The sequence below is a fragment of the Nelumbo nucifera genome, chromosome 3, assembly GCF_055504915.1.
Source record: "Nelumbo nucifera cultivar China Antique chromosome 3, China Antique-T2T, whole genome shotgun sequence".
Lineage (NCBI taxonomy): Eukaryota > Viridiplantae > Streptophyta > Magnoliopsida > Proteales > Nelumbonaceae > Nelumbo > Nelumbo nucifera.
The window spans coordinates 36,335,104-36,359,044 of NC_142651.1; the positions used below are offsets into that span (position 1 = coordinate 36,335,104).

Sequence of the window (23,941 nt, forward strand, 5' to 3'; positions counted from 1 at the left end):
AAACTTGTATGTTGCCAATTGCCATTGATTGGGTCGAACATCTGTAGCATCTCGTGGGCAGGTATGGCAGGTCTTGTGACCAGGGCTGGCCATGGGCATATTTGCATACTTTCTAAACCGAACCAACCGATATCACTGATTTTTGTTTTAATCCGATTCATCGGTTAAGCAATCTTCGGTTTTTGGTTTCTTTATTTTGTCATTTGTAATTCAAAAAATAAAAAATCTTTCAAAACGTGGAGGTTTTCATCATTTGAGAGTGAGATTAAAAGAGAGACCGTATCTGTATACCTTCCACCAGCACCTACCACTGCCGCCTGTCGGGCTGTTTAATGCACAGTGCGCAGTGCAGTTGAGTTGCACACCTAGTCCTCTGGCATTCAACCAAGCATTCAGACGTTCACTACATCAGAGACCAGTCGCCACGTACCAAAAGTCACAAATTCGAAGAATAAAGAGGCGATAGAGATTTTGAGAAAGTGAGAGAGTAGAGTGATTGAGAGACTGAGATGGGCATGATTGGGGAGCATCGGAAAACAAAGAGAGATCACAGATCTAAGAGACTGACGAAGGATTGCCAACACGACGGATCAGCAATAGGAAAAATCCTAGATCTAGGGATTTTGAGCTTGGCCTTAGCTTCTTTCAGAAACAATAGGAAAAAGCCAATCGATTCATTTGGTCTTGGACAAATTATGGTGTATTATTTGGGCTTGGCAGCTTGGGCATGTAGGACCGATTGACAGAGGGGAAAGGAAATGAAATAAAAAATAATAATAAATTATAATATAAAAACTATATATATACCGATCAGTTTAATTAACCACCGGTTTTTTGATAGGTTAACCAAAAATGAAATCGATCCTTCGATTTTTTTAAGAAAAACAAAACCAGATTTTAAAGCGCGATTTATTCAACTCGGATCGGTTTTTTATGGACAACCATATGTAGATGTTGTGTTCGAACCTCCTACTCCTACCCACACATCACTGTGGGTAGATGTTCCCAATGTACAACTGGATTGCTCGTTGACGTTACATAGCAAGGCAGCAAGCAAGAGGGATTGATGTCATGATACCACTCTGTCACATAATGGAGAGAAAACAATTTCCAAAAAGATTTGTTCCAAAGACAAGGGTGAGTTTACTTGCACCTTCACAAGTGACCGACTACTATCAAAAAAAACCACCCACGTACCAACCTACTATAATGGTTGAAAGATGAAAATAACTCTAGATGAAAAGATAATAATAATAATAATAATAATAATAATAAATTGAGTAGTTATGTTCAAGTTCAAAATCTTATATCAATAGATGAAAGATGAAGACTATCAATGAATCCGCCACCAGACCTACCTCTAGGTAGTGAGTTCCATAATAGCACTCACTATATCTCCATTATGAGTCTTGAGAGCCTTAACAGCCTTGCTCCTTGAAACTCCAGCCTGTGTCATCACCAAATCAATGTCTCGAGGCTCCACGCCAGTCTCATCAACCTCCTCCTCTTCTTCGTCAGCCTGTGCAGCACCTGCAGCTGCAGCTACGTCTGGTTTGGCCATCACTGACCCCATGTCTGGCATCCTGAACTGTTGGGCAGCCTGTGTCTGCAGCTGAGAACTCAAGTCCTCGATCTTTGCCTCTCCGAATATTACGTAGGTCTCAGAATTGGGGCTCTTGAACACATCAGGTTTTGAGACAACAAACAGAATCTGAAGGGCTCCACCAATTAAAAAAGTACTGCTAATTAGACATCAAATCTCATAGTCTAAATGACAACTTTGTCAAAATGCTTGACAAGGACTCACATTCTTTGTTCTCTTGATGGTAACCCTGGTGACACCTGTAACAGGTTTCATTCCTAGCTTCAACATTGCCTTTCGGCTCTTTTTCTCACTTCTGCTTTGTTTTGAGCTCTCATTCGCACCTGCACCTTGCTCTCCTATCAATAACAGTTCAAGATAAGAAATTGAACCATTAAAAGATTGAAGATAAAAAGAACAAATAGAGTAAAAACAAAAGGCTATAGAATAGAGTCATCCTTGAAGACATCATGAATTCTTTACAGAGACCAGCATCAACAATTCAACATACACACACACAGAGCAAAAAGACAAGGATGGTTACTACACGTGTTCAGAGATGATAATGCAGCAAACCGTTCTGCAGTAAGAGTTCAAGTATTACAATTTTGACAACAGAACAAAAGTTCTATTCAATTCATAGGGACAATTTTATTTCATCTTATTTTTTTGAAGGAAAACAAGAATTGAGCAAAATATCTCCATAGAAAAATTAGCACCATCAAGGTCATCAAAGTAAACGTAGTTAAAGCCAAAATAAGAAGTAGCATAGATGGATGAAATTTCCTCCAGGTGATACATAGTCATTAAATCTTCTTGGAGAATTAAGAATTACCCAATCAAGCAATCATGGCTCAGTTAGCCTCAAACTTAAGCCCGGCCATTCTTGGGAATTAGCATTTCAGGCTTCGGGGCCAAAAAACAAAGATTGTTATATGATTTTATTGAACAAGAGTTGAAAACCCAAAAATGAGTTTCAGCCTCACTGTCAATACAGATTTCTTATATATAGATCAAAACGAGTTCAATCAGAAATCTATAAATTTTTCAGAAAATTGAGTTATCAATAACCTTTTGAAATTAGAACTTTCATTAATTGTCAGGGCTCAGGAGGCATATATCTGTGTCCTTGTAGGTAACTGATAAAAGCCACCTTGCAGTTCATAGAAGAAGAGGGGGATAGAACAAAAACAGGCAATAATGCAGTTAAAATTTGTGTTAAGATTTCAAGAACCATCCTGGTATCCTCAGATCAAATGATTCAAATCACATCAAGCTCCTAAAAATGGTAAGTTGTTTATCAATTTTTTTCTATTTTTGGCAGGGACATGAATTCCACATTCTCATTGATTCACAAGAGGTATGAACTAATATCATGTCAAGGAAAAGTTAAGGATTTCAGATACTTTAGCCTATTAGTGGTGGAAAGGGCATTTGCAAGTAATAGATAAGGGGTATGCTTTTGATTGCAACCCTCCAGGATTCACCAGGAAAAATCATACCAAGGTGACCCACTTATAATGGAAATCAAGAAACAGCAATGGGTATATGAGAGATCTGAGGATTCATTTGAGAAGTGATGGTTGTTAGTTGATTGGTTATTATTTAGTTGAATGCTAAAAGCCTAGAATTAGGTATCTTATAAACTATTCTATAAAATAATTCTTAGTTTATCATATATTCTCTTTATTACTTATAAACTTTAATTAATCAATTTTTTTCGAGGCTTATGCCGCAACTACACCTTTAGCCTTTTAAAACCTTGTATTCAACCCATCACATTCCCTTGTACTTATTGACATCCCAAGAATACCACCAATGAAATAACCCAACAATAAAGAAGACAAACTTCACTTAGGAAGGTGGGAAGTGAACTGCAAATGGAAAGATAAAATAAGCAAGGAAATGCTAGCAATCGTGTATTGAATCAAATTAAATGTAACTATTAGGTGAATACAAGAGGTCGGTAGTGGAACTCAAATGTACACCAAGAATGCTAAATGCAACAATGAAGAGAAAAAAGATGAGTCCATTATCACCAAGAAGAAATAGTGTGAAACAATGTCCACTCAGTTTATAGTTTTAATCAAAAAGTTAGTTCTCTCAACTAGCGCTTAAAAATGTTGTTAGCCAATCCAATAACTGGAACAGCATCCTCAGAACTCTAATCCTGAAACACATTAATCCCAATCCTAATTCCTAATAGCATTATAACCTAAAACAAAAAATAAAAATAAAATAAAATAAAAACCTTGACGTACAAAGTAAAATTCGGCAGAGGAGAATCTCTACTACTGGGCCATCATTTGATTCATCGACAAAAGAAAACTTCGGTCTCAAGTAATGAATAGCAATCTCACGGGCATGGCAACAGACACATTTAAACATAGATAGAGTACAGAGAAAACAGAGAAACGGAGATTAACAGACAAAACCCTCAAACCGAGACAGTTCACATTAGGGTTAGGACAAGCAAATCTAAAAAGACGTAAGATGAGAAACCCTAGAATCAGAAAAAACTGAAAAAAGTAATAAAAAGAGTAAAGATGAATAATATTGAAAACTAAAACCCCAAATAAACAATTAGGTGGGGAGGGCAAGGAAGTGTACCTTCGGGACCATCTTCCTTCTCATCATCGTCGTCATCGTCATCGTCGTCATCTTCCTCCTCATCGTCTTTAACATCCTCGACGATGGGCTCGTCTTTCTGCCAAACAAGGGAAATGGAGAAACGACAAAATAAACAAACAAAAGCAAATGCGAAACAGGAATACGAGCATATTTATGGCTTTTAGGCGCAACGTATGTATTACCGCCTCAACTTTCTTCTGTTGCTGGTCCTTGAGGGAGGCGAGTTGCTCCTCCTCTTCCACAACGGGGCCTGGCATCCTCCGCTTGAACGCAGGGACGAAGAAGAAAGAAAGAATGAAGATAGGTTGATGCGAGTGTCTGTGCGTCCACAGAAGAATCAAGCCGAGCTCCTTCCTTCTCGTGCCTTGTGTTACTCTCTCTGGGGATAACCCCATAACATTGTATATATACCATAGGGCATCCAAACAGTGAGGGTACATCAGATATAATACTCCGCATTAGAAGAAACGTATTATCAAATCTAGACCGTCTATTCCATGGACTGCCTTTTGTCCCAAGAAATGGGTTCTAGAAATCAAAGCCGTTCAATTAGAAGCCCATTTTTGGCCTGTTTCTAAGGTGTCTAGCACTACAAGTATGGATGGATGCTCGTGGGGAATTGGGATTGATAGTGAGAGAGCTTCCCTTTCACTCCTTTTCCCGACGTTCACGTGGAAGCTTTTGGGGCCCCATTTTGAAAGCCCATAAGCAATGTTTGGTGATAAATCCGGAGAGCCCACAAAGGTCATGTAGGGCTTGGGCTAAAAAATATAGTCGTTTACGACATAACACGACAAAGTGGGCTATGCTAGATTAGCCCGTGGCCACGCCCGGCATGGCCCATTGACAAAGCCAGCCCACTAAGAATATAGTCGTTTACGACATAACACGACAAAGTGGGCTATGCTAGAATAGCCCGTGGCCAGGCCCGGCATGGCCCATTGACAAAGCCAGCCCACTAAGAATATAGTCGTTTACGTAAATACCCCCCAAAGAGTAGTAAACAGCTAGTTTAGGGGAGGTAATTGTGTATTTTGACTGGGGGAGGAAAATTAACAATAATGCCCCCTAGCAATTATATATTAGCTAGTTTGATGGGTATTTTTTTAAAGTGATCATTAACTTTATGAAAAAACAAAATATCTCACCCAACAACTATTAAACCGATAGTTTTAAGGGTATTTTGGTAAATTCAATTAATTATAATTCTCATAAATACTCTTATACTCCTTCATTCTTATTATACCAATTCGCATACCCTCGTATACTCATATACTCTTTCATACTCTCTCTCTCTTAGACTCTATTAATCTCTTGTTCCCTATTCCTAATTCTCAACTTTATCCACAAGAAAAAGGCCAAGTCAAGTATATTAAGTTAGTGGTTTGGGAGGCTTAGAAGCTTCATCAGTTGAAATCAAGTTTAGATTCCGAATCGCGAACAAGGTAATTTGCAATTAATTTTCATTTTTTAGGGTTTTAATACTACAAATTTTTAAAAATGCTTGGCTCCACTTAAAATCCCTTTCCCAACATGTGTTGGCTTTCGAAGATGTATAGTCACAATACGATAGCATCAATATCAATATGGGTGCTATGGTTCTATAGCTGATGTTTCTGTCAGAATCACCCCTAGTATTGCTACTAGGGGTCTAAGTGAAAAGAAAAAAAACCAACCCAATCTCGGATATGTTTACCATAAAAACTCTTCAAGGCAAGGAAAAATAGTTGCTTGTATGAAAATGTAAAAGTGATTTTAGTTATAGCACCAAGCGTGGTATTGGCCATTTGGCTAGACATATATGCCAATCATCTAAAAAATAAATATAATCAAAGTCAAACACAAATTGGGCATGGGTTTTGGTAATTTTGAATATTCCCAAGAAAAATAAGAGAAGAATTAGCTAAGTATGTTGTACATGTTGAATAACCGTTTTATTAACTTTAGACCCTAGGCTAGAAAGATATTTACAATAATCATTAAATTCCAAATTTAAAAAATTTCTAGAAATACAATTGGAGCAAATGCTTTAAAAAAATTTTATTCATATAAACAAAATTTAATTTCTACTTTGTCAACTCTTAATTCTAAAACTTCACTTACATATGATATTTGGACTTCAAAATATAATATTAGTTATATTTGTGTTACAAGGCATTTTATTGACAAAAATTGGCTTTTACAAAAAAAAAAATTAAGTTTTACAAGATTTGAATGGCCACATAGTGGCCAAACAATTGCTCCTAGTATATTACTTTACATACTTATGAAATTGAAAATAAAATTTTTTATTAGTTTTGATAATGCTAATAAAAATGATTCAATAATAAATATTTTAAAATCTCAATTAGTTGTGACAAATCTTAAATTTATGTGTACAAGATGCTTTAAAAATCATTTCTACTCACATTTCTAAAATTAGAAATTGTATTATGTATCTTAGAAGCTCAAGAACAAGAAAACACTACAAGAAAATTAAGTTTCAGTGACGAACAAGAATCGTCACTATAGATAAAAAAATCCGTCACTAAAAGTTCTATAGTAACGAACAATCAACGGAATTATGTTCGTCACTATAGGCAGCGTCACTATAACATATGGTGACGAATTTAAAAATCCGCCACTAATGTATAACCTTTAGTGACGGTTTAATTTGTCACCATTTCGTTTTACTTTAGTAATGAATATTGTGTCCGCCACTAAAATTTATTTATAGTGACAAATATGCTTGTCATTGTTTCAATGTTTTAGTGACAAACATCTTGTGCTCGTTACTAAAAACTAAATGTTCATCATGTATAGTGACGAAGTTTTTAATATCTCTCACTATTGTAAAATATGGTAACAATCACTTTTGTCACTATTATCTAATGAAAAACAAATTGTAAGGAATTTTTAAAATGTCACTATTAAATAATATAGTGATGATTATTTTTGTCACTATTAACATATTAAAAATATAATTGTGACAAAATTTCCGTCACTATATATAATGTATAGTGACAAAAATCATTTTTGTCACTATTAGCCCTTAAATCTGAAGGACACTTCTACAAATTCCGGTAATATAAACACCTAGTTTGTAACATACATCCATAATGATTGCCACAATCTTCCACTACAAACAAATAACAATTACTTGTTATTTGTTGCACAATCATGGCCCCATGGCCAATGTCCATAGAAATAGCAACCCTAGTACTTAAGAAAGTTGATATGTTTACATGGACTCTTAAGATCATGAAGCCTTTCCATATAGTGGGGGATATATATATATATATAGAGAGAGAGAGAGAGACTACAAGAAAATCAATCTAAGCCAATGGTCGACTGCCGACTTTGATCTAAGGCGACGGTCTTCAGTCTGCCCCCTAAACCTCTGCCGACTTAGGTCAAGACTGCCGGCTTAGATGCAAAAGACTGCCGCCTTAAGTGGCCAGTTCAAATTGCTCTAAAACAGCAGTCACACCAAGCCGCTGGCGATTTAGACCGCCGGCTTAGATACCAAAAGACCACCGCCTTAGATTTCTATCAAACACCCTCATGTTCTTAGGTGGCGGTCTGAACCGCCACCTTATGTGCTATGGCTAAACCAGCGGTTTCATGACCACCAGCTTAGATATTTTTTTTTTATTTATACTAGGTTAATTCTAACATCTTTTGGTCATGTTGATAGCTAAGCCGGCAAACATGACCGTCGGCATATACCTATTTTTTTCAAAAAAATGCATATACCCACTTAAGTGAAGCATTTTTGTGGTACCTGAATTATTTATTATTATAATATTCAAAGCAAATTGTTTAAATACAATATCCAATTGATGTATAAAAGTACAACAATTTAAAAAATAATAATCCAAATTCCAGGATAATGCAACATGTCTTCCAATGAAAATCCATTTAACATGATGGTTGAACTGCAAATCATACCATATAAATTGTTAGAGAATGGATTATGTTTATCAGTAAAAAATTGGTCGATGCTCAAAATACAAGATCAAGTAAAATGAAGTGAAAATCTTTAAAAGAATATTGTTTTCTCACTTTGTAAGGGCTGACTTTGGCCAACTTGGATATTTGACACTTGAGCTGCAAAAGAATGTCAATTTAAATTATTTATAAGATCAAAATTAGCTGATGACAATTCAAAAAAAAAATGCAACTAATAAACAATTTTAGAAAATGAATTACATGCATAGAATGGGACATGTCGAATTGAGTGTCAAATCATCCTTGAAAAATTGAGTAGAGCATTCTTACGTCCATTCTCTTCTGTATAAGATGGAAACAGCGTCATTTTACTTCTATTTGACTCTCCCAAACAAACATGATAAAGTCAAACATGAAAGCAAAAATAAATCAAAATTTAAATGGCCTATTTGGGTTATCATGCATTTATTCTAATGCAAATGAAATTATCAATGCAACCAGCAAACTGAACCTATAGTATTTTCGGCAGTCAGAGAAATGAGGTGGGCTATTCGGAATTTGGGATGGTTCAAATAGAAGACCATTGTCGTGTTGGCTGCATGTTGTTTTGGACATACTTGTATGTCCAGTCCCAAGTACAAAGTCCAGGCTGGCCCATGTCCACGATATGTTGCTGTAACCAACCCATCAAAATGTAGTTCAGTTCAGTTCAGTTAAGGCCATCAAATTCCCATCCTATTCCTTGTTATTGTATCAGAAACTTCAACCCTTTATCTAAATTTTACGTCAGACACCTTGTCCACCTCCACCCTTGCCAAATCTAGTTAATGTAGCCTCCTTATTTTATCATACGTCACAAACAACTCTTGTCACCAAACAAAATATTCATATTTGAAGTTGTAAACATAGACATCGTAAACTTTTCACCTCCCATAAAAAGACCCTGAACATTTAGTGATCAGGTCTCTTTTATTTGGACCTCCTCTTCAGGGTGAGGGGAATCTTGATCCAAACTCTACGCACTACCTCACTAAGCCCCCTCTTCATGTTCCTCCCTCTAATGGGTCTCATGAAAGGGACAACTCGTATACCTCCTAACCCCCCCCCAAAACTACTCCAATTCCTAATAATGTTATCAGGTTTGACTTCCCTATTTTCTCCTCTACATTTCTAATTTTCTTCTCCACCACTCCTCTCCTCATGCACCATGCAAATATCTTCTCCTGCTGCATACATCTCCAACAATTCAACTAGGCCTCTCAACAACCACAGCAACATTGGTGGAGTCTCTTAGCAGATTATGAAGCCTCTTTACATTCTCAATATTCTTGGCATATAACTTCTCAGAAGATCCTTTTTAATAGATTCCCTGTAGGATTCTGTGCGTTCATCATGGACAAGGTATCATTTAATAGTTTTAATCAGGAACACTTTTGAAGATCCATGTATAAAATCAAACACCAGAAGGTATATAATTAATCCAGAAAGAGAAGACCGTACTTGTAAAGAATAACCTGAAAAGGCTCCAGGAAATTGTTCAGCCATAATCTCCATAGCAGCAAGAAATACAACCTAAGAAAAAAACCGACCACAATGGATTTTATTGGAAATAAGAACAATCAAGCTATAAAACATTCTCAATTATATTAATTAAAAAAAAAAACATTCCCAATTATACTAAAAACAAAAGATGTAAAAAGGAATATAAAAACCTCTTTTCCCATCTATGGAGAGATTATAGCATAAACATTTGAGTCTTCCAGTCTTATACAATCTTTCCCTGTCCACACCTGTAGTTCCCATTACAAAAGGTACACCAACTTTGCAGTACAGCTCTGCATTGCCTGCAATCAAAGAAAAAGAAAATATCTCAACTCAACTCAGCCTTAATCCCAACTATTTGATCTCAGCAAAATGAATTCTGTCCTACTTCAAAAAGGGGGGGAAAGAAAAGGAAAAAACAGTAAAAATTAAAAATAACATCAAATAGCTTTTATTTTTCTTCAAATAGCTAAATTACAGAATATTCAAAAACAGTTTGACCCAAGTAGATTCACTACTACATTTTTCTTCACCCTTTTTTCCTGATCAATTGAACATGGCTACCATTCAATAATTTACAAATAGCCTCCTAGCCATCACATTCTCTTGGATAGGCACATGGATGATCACATGGTATGGGGTTCTCAACTGCATTAAAACAAATCAGCACTTCTTTCACATCCTTCATGACCCAAACCTTCCACCATCCTAGCAGCACTAATCTTTCACTCTGCCTAGTAGAGGTGTCATAAAATTCAACTCTGATGGCAGTAGGCGGTAACATGGGAACTCTAGGTCCTTCTGGAATGGAGGAGGGAGTGTAGAGACAAAAATGTAGTAGAGCAATGTTTTCAGGCCCAATAGGCACAGGGAACTCCCTAAGAACTCCCTAAGGATCTGATTAAACTAAAAATTGTTCCATTACTATTACTTATTATCTTCCTAAAGAATAAAAACAAAATGTTAATGGGACTTGCAAAGCTTGTCTGCTAGCTACTGATCATTGTGATTCTTCTAGGCCCCAATGTATGTTATAATCCCTTAACTTAGAAAATGTTTAAAATCACTTTCCCTTTCCAAATCAGAAAATGCATATGAATAAGGAAAACATTCACAAAGAGAAAAACTTTGGCATCATTTATCTTCATAGCATTTCAAATTAAATATGTTTTAGTATTCTTCGTTGTGGTTCATTCCCTTGGCACCCCCAACCTATTCTCTGTAGCTTTATGATGTTTTGCTAGAAAGTGGTGTTGTTGCACCCCCAACCTATTCTCTGAAATTGATACTGAGTAGCTAGATCCCTTGGCAATTGAGGCCAAGAAGAAGGATAACAAAGAAGGAAAGAAAAAGAGAAGGAATGGAACCAGAAATAAGGATCAAACTGATATCAGTCCTGGTCAAAATTTTCCACCTCTGCCTTGTCATGGTATACAATCAAAAGCTAGTCCTGGCGTACATGTGGAACATCCCAAGTGTGTGGAGGGTTTGGGTGTTAGTCGTCCATTGGATGTAGGGGTAAGGACTGGACCATCTTATACATCAGAGTCTGAGCTATCTACTGCTTCAGCTAAGGACACTTCCCTAGCAAAATTTGTAAAACGTGTTCTTGTGGCTACTGCTGCTGCCGCAACAGCAGCTGTTGTTGCATCTTCAATGGTAGTTGCTGCAGCCATATCAGAAGCAAACCTTGGAGTTACTGTAACAGCAGCAGCCACTGCTACTGCAGCTGTCAACAACAGCTGCTACTACTGCTGCAGCTGTAGTAGCAACAACAGCTGCCTAACTTCAGCTGTCAGGAACTGCAGCTCTCAGAAAGATGGTGATGCAGATAGAACAACGAATGAACCACAAGGAATTTGGGTCCTATGTTTTAGTATTCTTCCTTCCCCATTTTTGCCAAGTATTAAACAGAAAACCCACTATCCCCCTAGAATTCAAAAGGGGTATTGTGAAAAGATGGAAGGTTCTCACTTCCCACTAATGTCGAATGATTGAAAACATTAATTCTTAGAGTTCTTTCGAATTTGTAGATTTAACAATATTTAATGAAGCCAACATAATTTCCTTGTTGATAGTTTAGCAAGAGCTAGAGTCAATTGTCAAGGGATCATTTGGGAAATGCCTGAGCCAAGGGTTCAAGTGTAGGCAGTTATATTTTTGTACAAATTTCTGTGGTAGCTGTCTTTGTACCTCCCCTGCCATCTCTTTTGGACAGATAGGATTCTTTACATATTAATAAAATTCTGTTATTCATAAAAAAAAAAATAAATGAAAGAAAGAAAGAAAAAAGAAGATGATTCATAGACATAACTTTAAGCATTCAGTTTTAGTATCTTATCAAAGATGTAAACATGCTTCTTGGGATCACAGAAGTCCAAAATACGGTCCCACTATACTACCCTTAAGAAAACAGATCAAACAAAAATTCTGAAAAATCTGAAACATCACTTGTGTTCACTGATCTAACAATGGATATAACATTAAACTAAATTTAAAAAATCCATAGCTTGGCCACTTGAAATGGTCATGTAATGAATGTTGAAACAATAGCCGTTAAAAAACCAGATTCAAATGCTCTTCAAAGATACCTGCTCAATAATGGCAAAGTAATGTGAATTAGCCTGAAAAAGAGAACCCACATATTAAACAAGATAAACTTCCTTGAAGAAAATATTTTAGAACACATAATTATTAAACAAGGTTAACCACAAAAAAAAAGATCATGAAAAGCACATCCTTATTGGAGAGCAAGAGATCAAGAAGTAATGAAATTTTATAAATAACTAGAAGATATCAACAACCTAAGAGGATCCCCTTGCTGATGGACTTGATACCAAAAAAAAACCTAGAGAAAAGTTCAGGAAGATTGATCTTCTTTCAGACTATGTTTTGGTCTATTCATTCATATGTAACGACATTAGCTATGATCATCTCAAAATTTCTAAACTCTTATACAAGATACTTAAAATGCTTTTTCTTATTGATTTAGGGCTTTTAAAATGAAAATTAGGTGGTTGAACATATATTTTAACCAGATAAGTAGAAAGAATTGATATGAAGAACACTTATCTGGTAAACCCATCACCATATAAACCTGATACCCTCCCTAATCATATATTAAAATTAAAAAACATTGTAACCTCAAGAACTTCCCTAAGATAACAGCAGTGGCACAAATTATAATAGCTTTTGATGCTTGAGACTTGTTTTCATTCTTGACATTAAATGCCGCTTGATTTGCATTATTAATTTAAAAAGTTTTAAACAAAGGCACAACATTTGGAGCTCAAAAGCCTCAACCAGCTATCTTTTTCCGGTTTGATGAAGAAACAATTAATTTCCCACTTGGGATATGAGTTACCATCCAATACGGCATTTTCAATATCAGTAGCCTCAGCACAAGTTGTTCTCAGGTTATCAGTCATACTGTCCACAACTCGGGTAACAACTGCAGGTTTTCCAGCCATGTTGCACTTGTAGATAGCAGATTTTTGAAATAAGTAAACCTGATCACAATTCAGGAAGGATAAGTATCATATCCAGGTTAGTTCCAATGGTTAGCATAGCAAATCACTAATACCAGATGGTTAACCAACAACCAGTGTTCAATGGGTTGGCATATTTAGAATGTACCAATAATAGCAGAGTTCTTTATCATGCAAACTACATCTTCCCCCTTCATTTCAGAAACCTGCAATGAAAGACACAAGTTTACAAATTCAGATTAGTGTCATTTCCATTAGGCAAAATAATATCTTACTTGAACTTGCATACTTTACTGAACTACTTGCTCCTCCACCCAGGCTAATTGCCCCAACAGGTCACACCACCCAAGTTTTTCTGTTTTTCCACTTCTTTCTCTCTTCTTTTTAGCCAGGGGTTAGAGACAAGATTTTTAAATTGGTATATCGACTAAACTTTGAAAAGCTAGGACCCTTCATTTAGGTTCATAATACTTTTTGGGTACTTTCTTGGCTATTTATATTGATGAAGGGAAATTTGGCCCGAGAAACAGGAGCACGAGCTCCCTACTAGGAGCCCGAGCTCCCTACTAGGAGCCCGAGCTCCCTACTAAGAACTCGAGCTCCCTGCTAGGAGCCCGAGCTCGCTACAAAGGACCCGAGCTCCCAAAAAGGAGTCCGAGCTCTCTCCTAGGCCATAAACCTTACAAGGCCGTGACCCGAGCTAGCCCATGGAAGCTCGGAGCACTCCCCAAACCGAACTCAAGACTTTGTCCCCCCCGTTACTCTGGCACTTCGCCTCCAAAACGCCAGACTAACCAAGCGTACCATACCTGACACCAAGGGCGGCGCACCTAACTGATTTGGGATCTGACGCTTGACAACCGCACTTCAAACGGCCTCCTGCCACCGCCACCTGCCACCGTCGTCACCAGCCGCAGAAACGGCTCCGACAAAAGGAGCAGTGGCAGTTCTGCCCGGCCAGAAGGGATGACATCCAAACTGGCAGGAGCTCAGAGATAGTCAGGCTCAATCTGACAGAAGCCTGGAAGTGAGTGCGCGAGGTGGTTATAAAAGGCTCCCTACCCCCCAAGAACAAGGTATGCAAACTTTGCGCTATCTGGTTTATCTTGCCTTTGAAGGATTCTAACTTGAGCTTCGGAGCCTCTACACCGGGTTCTCCCCGGAGCTTCTTCATCTCCCCCGTTTCAGGTCCCCAGTTACTCAATTCAGAGGCAAGGTCGTTGACAGCTAAGACCGGCCGGATCGCGCATCATCAATTGGCGCCATCTGTGGGAACACGCTTCAAAAAGCCTCCCTCCAAACTCCCATACCCCCTTTTTTCTTCTTCAAAAAACCCAACGCTCATGGCCTCTTCCAGCAACGCCGGACGCGGCACAAAGACAAACACCACCGGGGAATAGCTTCAAGTTCCCGTGGTGTGCGTTGGACAGTTCACCATCCCCCTTTCGGTGGATGGAATCCCCAGTTTAAGAGCGCCACAAGCAGTGGCGCCCATAAACCTCCCTGCCACAAGCATCCCCTTTCCTCCCCCTATTGAGACAACCTTTACTGAACCGACTGCCGTCCCCCAGGCAGCCAGCCAAAACCGGTTGGATGACCTGATGCAATGCATGCGGGCAATGCAAGCCCAAATGCAACAGTTTCAGCAACACCAGCTTCACCAGCACTAGGTGTTGCACAACATCTCTCAGTATCACTATCAACAGCAGTTCCCCCAACTGCCACTGAACCAACCACTACTTCCACCTCGCCACCCTGCTCTGAGGCCGACCAAGGCCTCCCTGCAGGATGGACGCCCCCACCAAGGCAAGGCCTCCAGGCCCCAGAACCCCACTAATAGCCAGGCCTCTTCCCAGGCCGAAGAGAGAAAAAAGTCATCCCCGCCTCGCAGCTCGCAAGCGGGTCAGGCACCTCGGCGCTCCAAGCACGAGTTCCCACTCGCGGGAAACCGATTCAACGCACTAGCAGCAACGGACTACCAGCATTCCGGGCCCATCGAGCTCGGCAGCACGGAGGCCAACAGTGCGGGTACAAGGCCCACTCAACAGCGAAGGCGCCGGCGAAGTCGCCGAACCGCCACCCGTGTCCTGTCAGAGCTCAGAGGCAAAGAGACGAGCTCGGACGAGGCAGGAGTCACCCCGATTCTCTCAGTTCCCTCCCCCCTCGCCTCAGAACTCATGGCGGTCCCCTTGCCCAGAGATTTCAAGCTCCCGCCTCTGGACAAGTATGACGGGTCCTTCGACCCCAACAACCACGTTGACGCTTTCCAGTCCCAAATGCACCTCGTCAGGGCCAGCGAATCATGCATGTGTGTGGCCTTCGCCACCATCCTCCGAGGGGTAGCCCGCACTTGGTACAGGAACCTGGCCCCCGGGTCGATAAAGTGCTGGGCTCAGTTCGTGCAGTTCTTCACCGCACACTTTGTCACCAGCAAACGGTGCCCCAGAGAAGAGGAAAGCATCTTCGGAGTAGTCCAAAGGGAAGGAGAATCCATACGGGGCTACATCAAGCGATTCAACGAAGCATGCTTGCAGATACCGCGGTTCAGCTCGCGGCGGCAAAAAGAGGGGTAGCGCACAAAGAATTCAAATGGCACATGGTAGCTAACCAGCCCGCAACCGTGGCCGAATTCCTCAAGCTTGTAGACAAGTTCATAAGGACAGAGGAAGAAATCAACCAACGAACCGAGGGCGGAAACGAGAAAAGAAAGAGGGAAGGCGAGCCCTCTAACCCAGTCGACCGGAAAAACCCGACCCGAGAGCCGAAGCTGAACCAGTCATTCCGAGCTCCCCTAGCAGTTCGGACGGATTACACGCCACTGAACACAAGGCGGACCGAGATCTTAATGACAATAAAGGACGCCCCATACGTGAAGTGGCCACCCCGCCTAAAGGGAAATCCGAACGAAAGAAATAAGAATTTGTATTGTAGTTTCCATAGAGATCATGGTCACAGTACCGAGCAGTGCAATAATCTCCGGGACGAGATAGAGGGGCTCATCCGTCGCGGATACTTGAGAAACTTTGTCAAGCACAACAATAATAACAATAAGGCAGATCGGCCAGGGGAGCACGAAAATGATGCCCCCGAATCTAGCAGCAGGCCTGCCGAACCATTACAACGACAGCCTCCGGTGGAGAGGCCAGTTCGGGGAACCATCCATGTAATTGTGGGAGGTTCGGTGGTAGCAGGGTGTACCTCGGCAGCAGCTCGGACTTCAGTTCGCGAAGCGGCCCTCGAGGAGTGGAACCCTCCAAAGAGACCAAAGACCGAAGAACCAATCTTCTTCACGGAGGACGACGCGCGAGGAGTCCGCTACCCCCACGATGACGCGCTTATCATTAAACTAAGGATCAGCGACTTCGAGGTCAGACGCGTACTCGTAGATTTGGGCAGACCCAGAGTAGGCGGGAGCCCCCGTGTGAGTAGTTTCAGCGTAAGGAGCCCCCGCCGTCTCCTGCATAGGAGGAACCATCTCGGGCTCCATAGGCTGATCCTCCGCCGAATAGTCTGGCACCTCGGGCTCCGCACCCTGGGGTAGCTCGGCACGAGTTCGCTTAGCCACCCGTTTTCTCCTCTTCATGCCCTGGAACAAGTGCCCACCTCAAGTCCCTCGAGAGTCCATCGCACCTGCAAAAAGGAGTTCGACATCAGTAAAACAAGCAAAAGAAGAGCAAGACAGGATCGCTAGGGGAAGAACCTACCCGAACTCAAGCCAGTAGCAATAAGCTTGACCTCCGTCAGATACTGTTGACACTTCAGCCCAAGCCACGCCCATTGATGAAGGCCCTTCACCGTATCTTTGCCAAGTGTGACGCCAGAGTCGGGAGCGGCCATCCCCCAGCCGGTCTGAAACAGCCACCCCAACGCACTTCGTACCCCGAAATAGTCCCGCTTCCACGCCGGGACCTTATTAGGGAGTTCGTGTAAGAGCTTGAAGCCAGGGCGAGGAGAAATGTAGTATGCCCGCCTACACCCAGGAAGGGGACCCGCTTGCTTTTTAAGCATTAAAATAGAAGAAAAAATCTCCAAGTCCAAAGAAAAGTTCTCGCAGAGTAGGGAGATCGTCCCCACTAAATTCCTAATGGAGTTCGGGTGAAGCTGGCCGACCATCACACCGAAGTGGTTCAGGACCTCAACAAGAAGAGGATGGAAAGGCAGGCGCAGCCCCGTAGCGAGCTGCTCCCGGAATATCACGATCTCATCAGGACCGTGTTCCCAAGGAAAGATACCCGTAGGGATAAAGTAGGCGAACTCCCCGGGCAAGTTATAGTAGTTTATGAGGGATTGGAGTCCCTCAGGCGTCATGGTCGAAGGCCCGAACTGGTCTGGAGCCCGACCCCGACGAGAGGTGGACGCAAAACTACCCGAGGCCCCTCGATCTATGGGTTCAACCTCTTCCTCAAGATCTACATCAAGCTCGCTAGAACTACCGGGGGATGCAAAACGATTCGTAGAACCTGCATCAGACCCGCTTGGACTGTCTGAGCCATCCGAGCTAGACATCAAGGGGTAAAAGACGGGTTCTAGGAAAAGAACTCACCCGGGAAGAAGACTGGAGTAGACCACGAAAGCTCGAACAAGAGGAACCTGGGACGCGAGCTGAAGAGCATGGACGCGAACTGAAACTTAGACGCGAGCTCGAGAGGTACAGTAGCGGCGACTGGGGTCCCCCCCCCCCGCTATTTATATCCACAACCGGAAAACGATGATCCAGATTGAAGCCGATCCAACGGCCCACAATCGCGCTGACCGCACGTCCTCCGAAGCCGAGACGTGACCAACGCACGCCTTTTCGAAACTGATAGGGTGTCAGCGCACGTCTCCCCACAGTAAAAGCAGTTGCAGCACGATTCCCGAAATTTGAGAAAACGGCTACCGTCACGTCTCCCAAACGCGCTCCTTTTTGAAAAATAAAACCAAAGTGCGCACCACCAGTTGAATAAAATTCAAATTACGGGCCAAAATCCTCCCGCCTTAGGAACTCCCCGCGCCAAAACCCTTGGCGCAGGGAGTGGGGGGCAATTGATGAAGGGAAATTTGGCCCGAGAAAAAGGAGCACGAGCTCCCTACTAGGAGCCCAAGCTCCCTACTAAGAACCCGAGCTCCCTGCTAGGAGCCCGTGCTCGCTACTAAGGACCCGAACTCCCTACAAGGAACCCGAGCTCTCTCCTAGGCCATAAACCTCACAAGGCTGTGACCCGAGCTGGCCCATGGAAGCTCGGAGCACTCCCCAAACCGAACTCAAGACTTTGTCCCCCCCGTTACTCCGGCACTTCGCCTCCGAAACGCCAGACTAACCAAGCATACCATACCTGACACCAAGGATGTCCGTTTCCAAGGGCGGCGCACCTGACTGATTTGGGATCTGACGCTTGACAACCGCACTTCAAACGGCCTCCTACCACCGCCACCTGCCACTGTCGTCACCAGCCACAGAAACGGCTCCGACAAAAGGAGCAATGGCGGTTCTACCCGGCCAGAAGGGATGACATCCAAACTGGCAGGAGCTCAGAGATAGTCAGGCCCGATCTGACAGAAGCCTGGAAGTGAGTGCGCGAGGTGGTTATAAAAGGCTCCCTACCCCCCAAGAACAAGGTATGCAAACTTTGCGCTATCTGGTTTATCTTGCCTTTGAAGGATTCTAACTTGAGCTTCGGAGCCTCTACACCGAGTTCTCCCCGAAGCTTCTTCATCTCCCCCGTTTCAGGTCCCCAGTTACTCAATTCAGAGGCAAGGTCGTTGACAGCTAAGACCGGCCGGATCGCGCATCATCAGATATTTTATTGTTAATTTGGATGGGTAGATGCTTTACTGGCCAGGTCATCCAAGAGATGGTAAAACAGGTTAAAGAATTGGGTTATTGGTACATGACAGATACTCTATGTTGGACAAACTAATTAACAATAAAAAAAGAAAAAAAAAAAACACTAGTTGCTTCCATTGTCATAAACTAGGCTGCTCTCTATTAACTTATTGGGATGATGGCCCTATTTTCTGATGCATTGAAAATCTATTTAGCTGTGATGACAAATTGCTTAAGCCTACACTATGAGTTGATCACTGTGATTCACATTACACGAAACTCAAAAACCATCCACCCAAGGACAAGGAGTGTGTTACTGCAGAGGACACCTAAATTCTACTTTCCAGATTTTAAAAGAACCTTGATGGAACCTTCCCACAAGAACAGTCGAGGCTTAGTCCTATGACCATCCCTTTGTTTTAAAGCTAAGTAGCCTCTGTATTATGTTCTGTTGCAGTGGAATGTTTCATAATGCCATTATTCAGACTGCCACTCCAGCCATTTAGCTTGTTAAGCATTCAAACTTTCATGTTTCCCATCTCACTATTTAAATTTATCAGTAAAATTATTGTATGATGTCTATATATTCCTATTATTTTGATTGTGATGTATTTCCTCCACTGACTAGTTGCTGCAGAGTTGTGGAACCATTATCTCTCTACGGTGGGTTTGAGCTGGACCATGCCATCATCAGTAAAGGACTTACTATGTATGGTTCTGGGAGATTAAAGGCTTGTCAAGATTGGCTAAAGAGGTTTGGAAGACAGTCCCGGTTGGCTAATGGTTAGTTTCTTTTATGGCCAAGGACAATATGGACTGAAAGGGACAACAATAAGTTGTGAAAGGAACCAGTGGTAGAAGCTATCCCAAATCACTACAACATTTGAGCCCAAAACATATGTGTTCTATGTACCCATTGCTTGGCTAAACTATCTGCCAGCGGAAAGTTGATCACTATGTTTCAGACAACAGAAATGCAGATGAAATAGAAAGATATTCTAGATAACCACTTTACAAGCTAAGATAAGGCTGAGCCTTCTCCCAAAGTGGGATAACTATGAAAAAACTAAAGTAGTCAGCTTAAATACACCTTGATACCTTTTTTGGACGGTGCTAATTTATTAGCACAAGTTAGCTTCATTTAAACTGAGAACTAACTAGAGTGAAATTTCACCATCTTGCATGGGGAGCCACTTAAGATCATGATGGATAGCCGATCCTATCTATAGAGAAAAAGATCTTGATGCTTCACTGTTGAAACAAGTCATATAAGAGCAAGAGATCTTGGCATATAAAATAATTTCTAATTAACTTGTGGAAAATTTTCTGGTTATTTTGGCAATGCTTATCAGGGTGCCAACTTATGAGGCATATAGAAGAAAATGACTTGATTCTATAAGGATGGCTCTTGTCTTCAAAAGGATTTGCATGCACACTTGTTGCAGCATCAATTACATCAATTTCTATATTATTCTTGTCCACACAGAATTTTTTTATGATCACTCATATAAAAATGGTCTATTCCCCCCTCTTTTCTTGAGATTTAGTGTTTTAAATATGTGAATCTTGTTCTTCTAAGAAGAGGGATAATGTATGATAGTTACAGATTAATTACAGTCTCTATCTATACTAATATAAATATATGAAGGGAGCAAATGCTTGGCTTCTAGAGGAAAAATGACCCAGTACTGTTCTTGGCATTTTATTATTAAGCCTGTAATGCCTACTAAAGCATAGAGAGAGAGAGGCAGTCTGCACATTTCTAAAATCTCAGATTTGATACATACCTCCATAGCACATGCCTCTCTCTGGCAATATATATACATTCATATTACAGTGACCTGAGAGTCTCTAGCTAGCTACCACAGTCAAGAATACAAAGGTACTAATGCCCATCCATACAAAGGTACTTAACTTGGAACTCTAACTTAACTTGAAATTGATAATAGTCAATGACTAGATGGTCGGCTTGTTCTTCAGCAGCAAATTATTAAAAGAAGGGTTAGAAGGTTACCTTTTCTTCTCTTGCTCGAACGAACAGAGGTCGGTGCTTGCTTGGATAGCGCCCAGAAATTTCCCCGTTCTCAAGCACAAAGGGGAACCCTAGCTCGAACGAACAGAGGTAGTCCAGAAAATCGTACAACCCTAGATTTTCTTCCCAATTTTCTTGCTCGTGAAGAATAACTTGTCTGCACTCTCGGAAGAAGTCTGGTCCGTTGCAGCAGGAGACCTTTCACTCTCACTATAACGTAAAACCCTAAATAACTTTCCCGCCTCTTTTCTCCTCCATTTTTGGAACTTCAACTTTACTTCATCGCAAGAATAACTTATCTTATTCTTCAAAATTTATCTGCTGGAAGAACTTCTGTCTTGCTCATGAAGAATAAGAATAACTTATGTCTTGTAAATTTCTTAGCAAGGTTCTCTATGGACAAACAGAGAACAGAACTTCTTTTTTGGTCGAACAGGAAGAGGAATTCGTGCGCGGGAGAAAGCGCGCAGGAGAAAGAAAATTTTTCCTCCATAAGTTTCTCCACGTCGGTCCATTATAAGATTAACCCGGTTTAATTCCGGTTCACGAAAAATCCGCCGAATGTACATTAAAACCGCCGCGCCAGATTTTAAAACGAATGTAGGCGGCGGTCTTTGAAAACCCGCCGCCTTAGATGTCCCTATAGCGGCGATCTCAAAGACGGCCGGCTGTGACCGTTTTTTCTTGTAGTGAGTGAGAGAGAGAGAGAGAACTACCCATTTGGTTGCTATGGTCATGTTCTACAATAGAATCCTTCTCTCTCCATCTTCAATCAACATTAGCCACTACACCTTTTGAGACTAAGATGAAATTTACATTAGGTTTTGATTAATATCCATAAGCATAGGTTCTCTAGGGCTATCATTTACATCTAGAACAAAGTTTGACCCTAAAAGCAACAGAAAGTAGCATGTTGCCAAGGAGTGAAATTATCAAGATAGCTGATCCTTTTATGATGACAAAAAAAAAGATAACTTTCAGAAAATAAAATATAGTGAATGTATAGATTAATCGTATAAGAAGAGTTTTCTTTTCTTGCATTTCTTAACTTCGTATTTTGGCAGGTTTTGCTTAATTCTAGTAAAAATTCCATACAAAAATAGAAAATTAAATAAGAAATGCAATTGTGTGAAAGAGCTCCCATGTGCCTGCAATCAAACCAAACAAAAACAAAACAAACTCTTAAAATCAAAACTTCAAGGATGGATAACTTTTCTTACTTACTGACCAAAAGCCCTAAATGCTATATATTTCCCAACAATATCAGCAATTGAACCAAACAATACCACCACCAAGAATTGCAAATATAAGTTAAACAATTCAAAATATTAATAAAATACTAAAATATGTTCCAAATGAAAAAAAAAATAAAGTGAGAAAATGAAAAGAGGAAAAATATGATATGTTCCAATTTTCTTGAACTCGCAATTTGAAAGATGACCTTTCAGTTTTTTTGTACTTCCTACCATGCATGCTTTGCGTTATTTCAAACCCTCTTCATAACAATGGTCTTCATTGGATCTGAACCACCCCAGGAAGAAAGAAAATAAACAAAATCACAAAAATGACTATAATCATAACTCAAAATACTTGAATCCGGCAAAAATTAGTTTGCATGGAACTCTAAAAATCAATGTACAAAGGGATAAATAAACGGGAGTTTTGTTAAAGGCAGCCGAGTAGGGAAACGGTTCTCTAGTCTGTCTAGCGGAGCAAAAGTTTTTAGGGCTTAAGCACTCAGAAGATTAAAACTGTACCTAAAACCAACTCTAAGCGAAGCAAAAGTTGAGATCATTCGCCTAAACGCCAAGTTTTATTACTCCCCAACCAAATAAGAGAACCGATCTATTTCCTCTCTAAAGCAAGAGACTTGAATATATCCATCTTCAAAAAAACCAATAAATCCGATATCCAACCTATCCATCTCCGAACTGAAAAAGGATTCCATATTCCATCCTCTAAACCCCACATACGGATTCCCTATTCATCATATTCCAAAGATGCGATCAAACACAGTAAATTCACCAATAATTCAATATGGGTTTCTCGAAAAACGCATGGGCTGGATAAAAATGTCGAATGACCAAAAGTGAATGGAAAGAACTTACCAATGGAACCTGAATCCGAACACCTCTTTCCACGTTCAAAGATGCCTGAGAGGCCTCCATCTCAGAATAACAACTTCATCTATAAAATTAGTTCTTGAAAATTGTTGGCCAAATCCAAAACTAGAAATGGGGAGAAGAGAATCTTAAAGAAAGCCATAATGAGCTACTCAAGCTTTAGTCGGATGAATTCACCACAAATTAGAAAGTTTGTTTTTATGTCTGCAAATGGAAATAACAAGCTGAATCCAAGAATCCAAAGATTTCTAAAAAATTTTAGTAGAGAATCAAAGAACAGGGAATGGATTCAAAGTTAACCAACAACCAAAGAGGGAGATCAGAAGTAAATACCTCTATAAAAGACTGCGGCGGTGGTGTTGCTTTGGTAGTAGGAGCCGTCCATGACATTAGCAACACGGTGGTGGGTTACTTTGGTGTTGGCAGCATGAATCGTGGAGTCGTGGACAATGCACGGTTGTGGTTTGAGAAGAGAGAAGAAGGCCGAGAGGTTGCGACTTGAGGACCGAACCTCTGAAACTGAAGCGTTTCTATTTTCCTTGTATATCATACCCCAGATTTCCTACTAACTCTCTACCTGCATCCTATCCACAGTACACTGTAGCCGCACATCTCACGATACAAGATTGTGATGTGTGGCTGCAATTCAAGACGGGTAGAGTGCGGGGTAGAGAGTAGTGGGGGGCGGGAAATCCGATTTGTATCAAGAGGGATAGGCGGGAAGATTGTTTTAACAATAAAAGTTTTTTATTAATTAATCTTATATATTTTATTAATGTAACCATTTTTTAAATAGAGTTGATATTA

General features: G+C 40.7%; 1 protein-coding gene and 1 long non-coding RNA gene across 6 annotated transcripts; both read right to left on the minus strand.

The window, feature by feature from the left end:
- Positions 1-1,233: 1,233 nt before the first annotated feature.
- LOC104593247 (nascent polypeptide-associated complex subunit alpha-like protein 2) lies at positions 1,234-4,603 on the minus strand. The gene is made up of 4 exons (XM_010253020.3): positions 4,396-4,603; positions 4,193-4,289; positions 1,808-1,941; positions 1,234-1,711 (listed from the first exon to the last, which is right to left on the minus strand). The coding sequence occupies exons 1-4, from the start codon at positions 4,468-4,470 to the stop codon at positions 1,361-1,363; spliced, it is 657 nt and encodes a 218-aa protein (XP_010251322.1). The 5' UTR covers positions 4,471-4,603; the 3' UTR covers positions 1,234-1,360.
- Positions 4,604-7,964: 3,361 nt separating this feature from the next.
- Positions 7,965-23,709, minus strand: LOC104593255 (uncharacterized). Of its 5 annotated transcripts, none has more exons than XR_016084153.1 (12): positions 23,468-23,709; positions 23,120-23,338; positions 22,769-22,991; positions 20,994-22,159; positions 13,322-13,379; positions 13,050-13,194; positions 12,277-12,309; positions 9,856-9,987; positions 9,644-9,715; positions 8,405-8,485; positions 8,258-8,302; positions 7,965-8,130 (listed from the first exon to the last, which is right to left on the minus strand). It is a non-coding gene; the product is annotated as an uncharacterized LOC104593255 (long non-coding RNA). The 5 variants fall into 5 exon arrangements; XR_016084155.1 differs by having other exon boundaries at positions 23,120-23,198; positions 23,468-23,707; XR_016084152.1 differs by lacking the exon at positions 22,769-22,991 and having other exon boundaries at positions 23,468-23,696.
- Positions 23,710-23,941: the final 232 nt, after the last annotated feature.

Bases quoted from the DNA above. Each gene is read 5' to 3' on its own strand.
- LOC104593247 (XM_010253020.3), bottom strand. From the start codon at position 4,470: ATGCCAGGCCCCGTTGTGGAAGAGGAGGAGCAACTCGCCTCCCTCAAG. The intron at 4,290-4,395 runs GTAATACATACG...CTTGTTTGGCAG, and splicing joins AACAGAAGAAAGTTGAGGCG to AAAGACGAGCCCATCGTCGA. The intron at 1,712-1,807 runs GTGAGTCCTTGT...GGAGCCCTTCAG, and splicing joins CCATCAAGAGAACAAAGAAT to ATTCTGTTTGTTGTCTCAAA.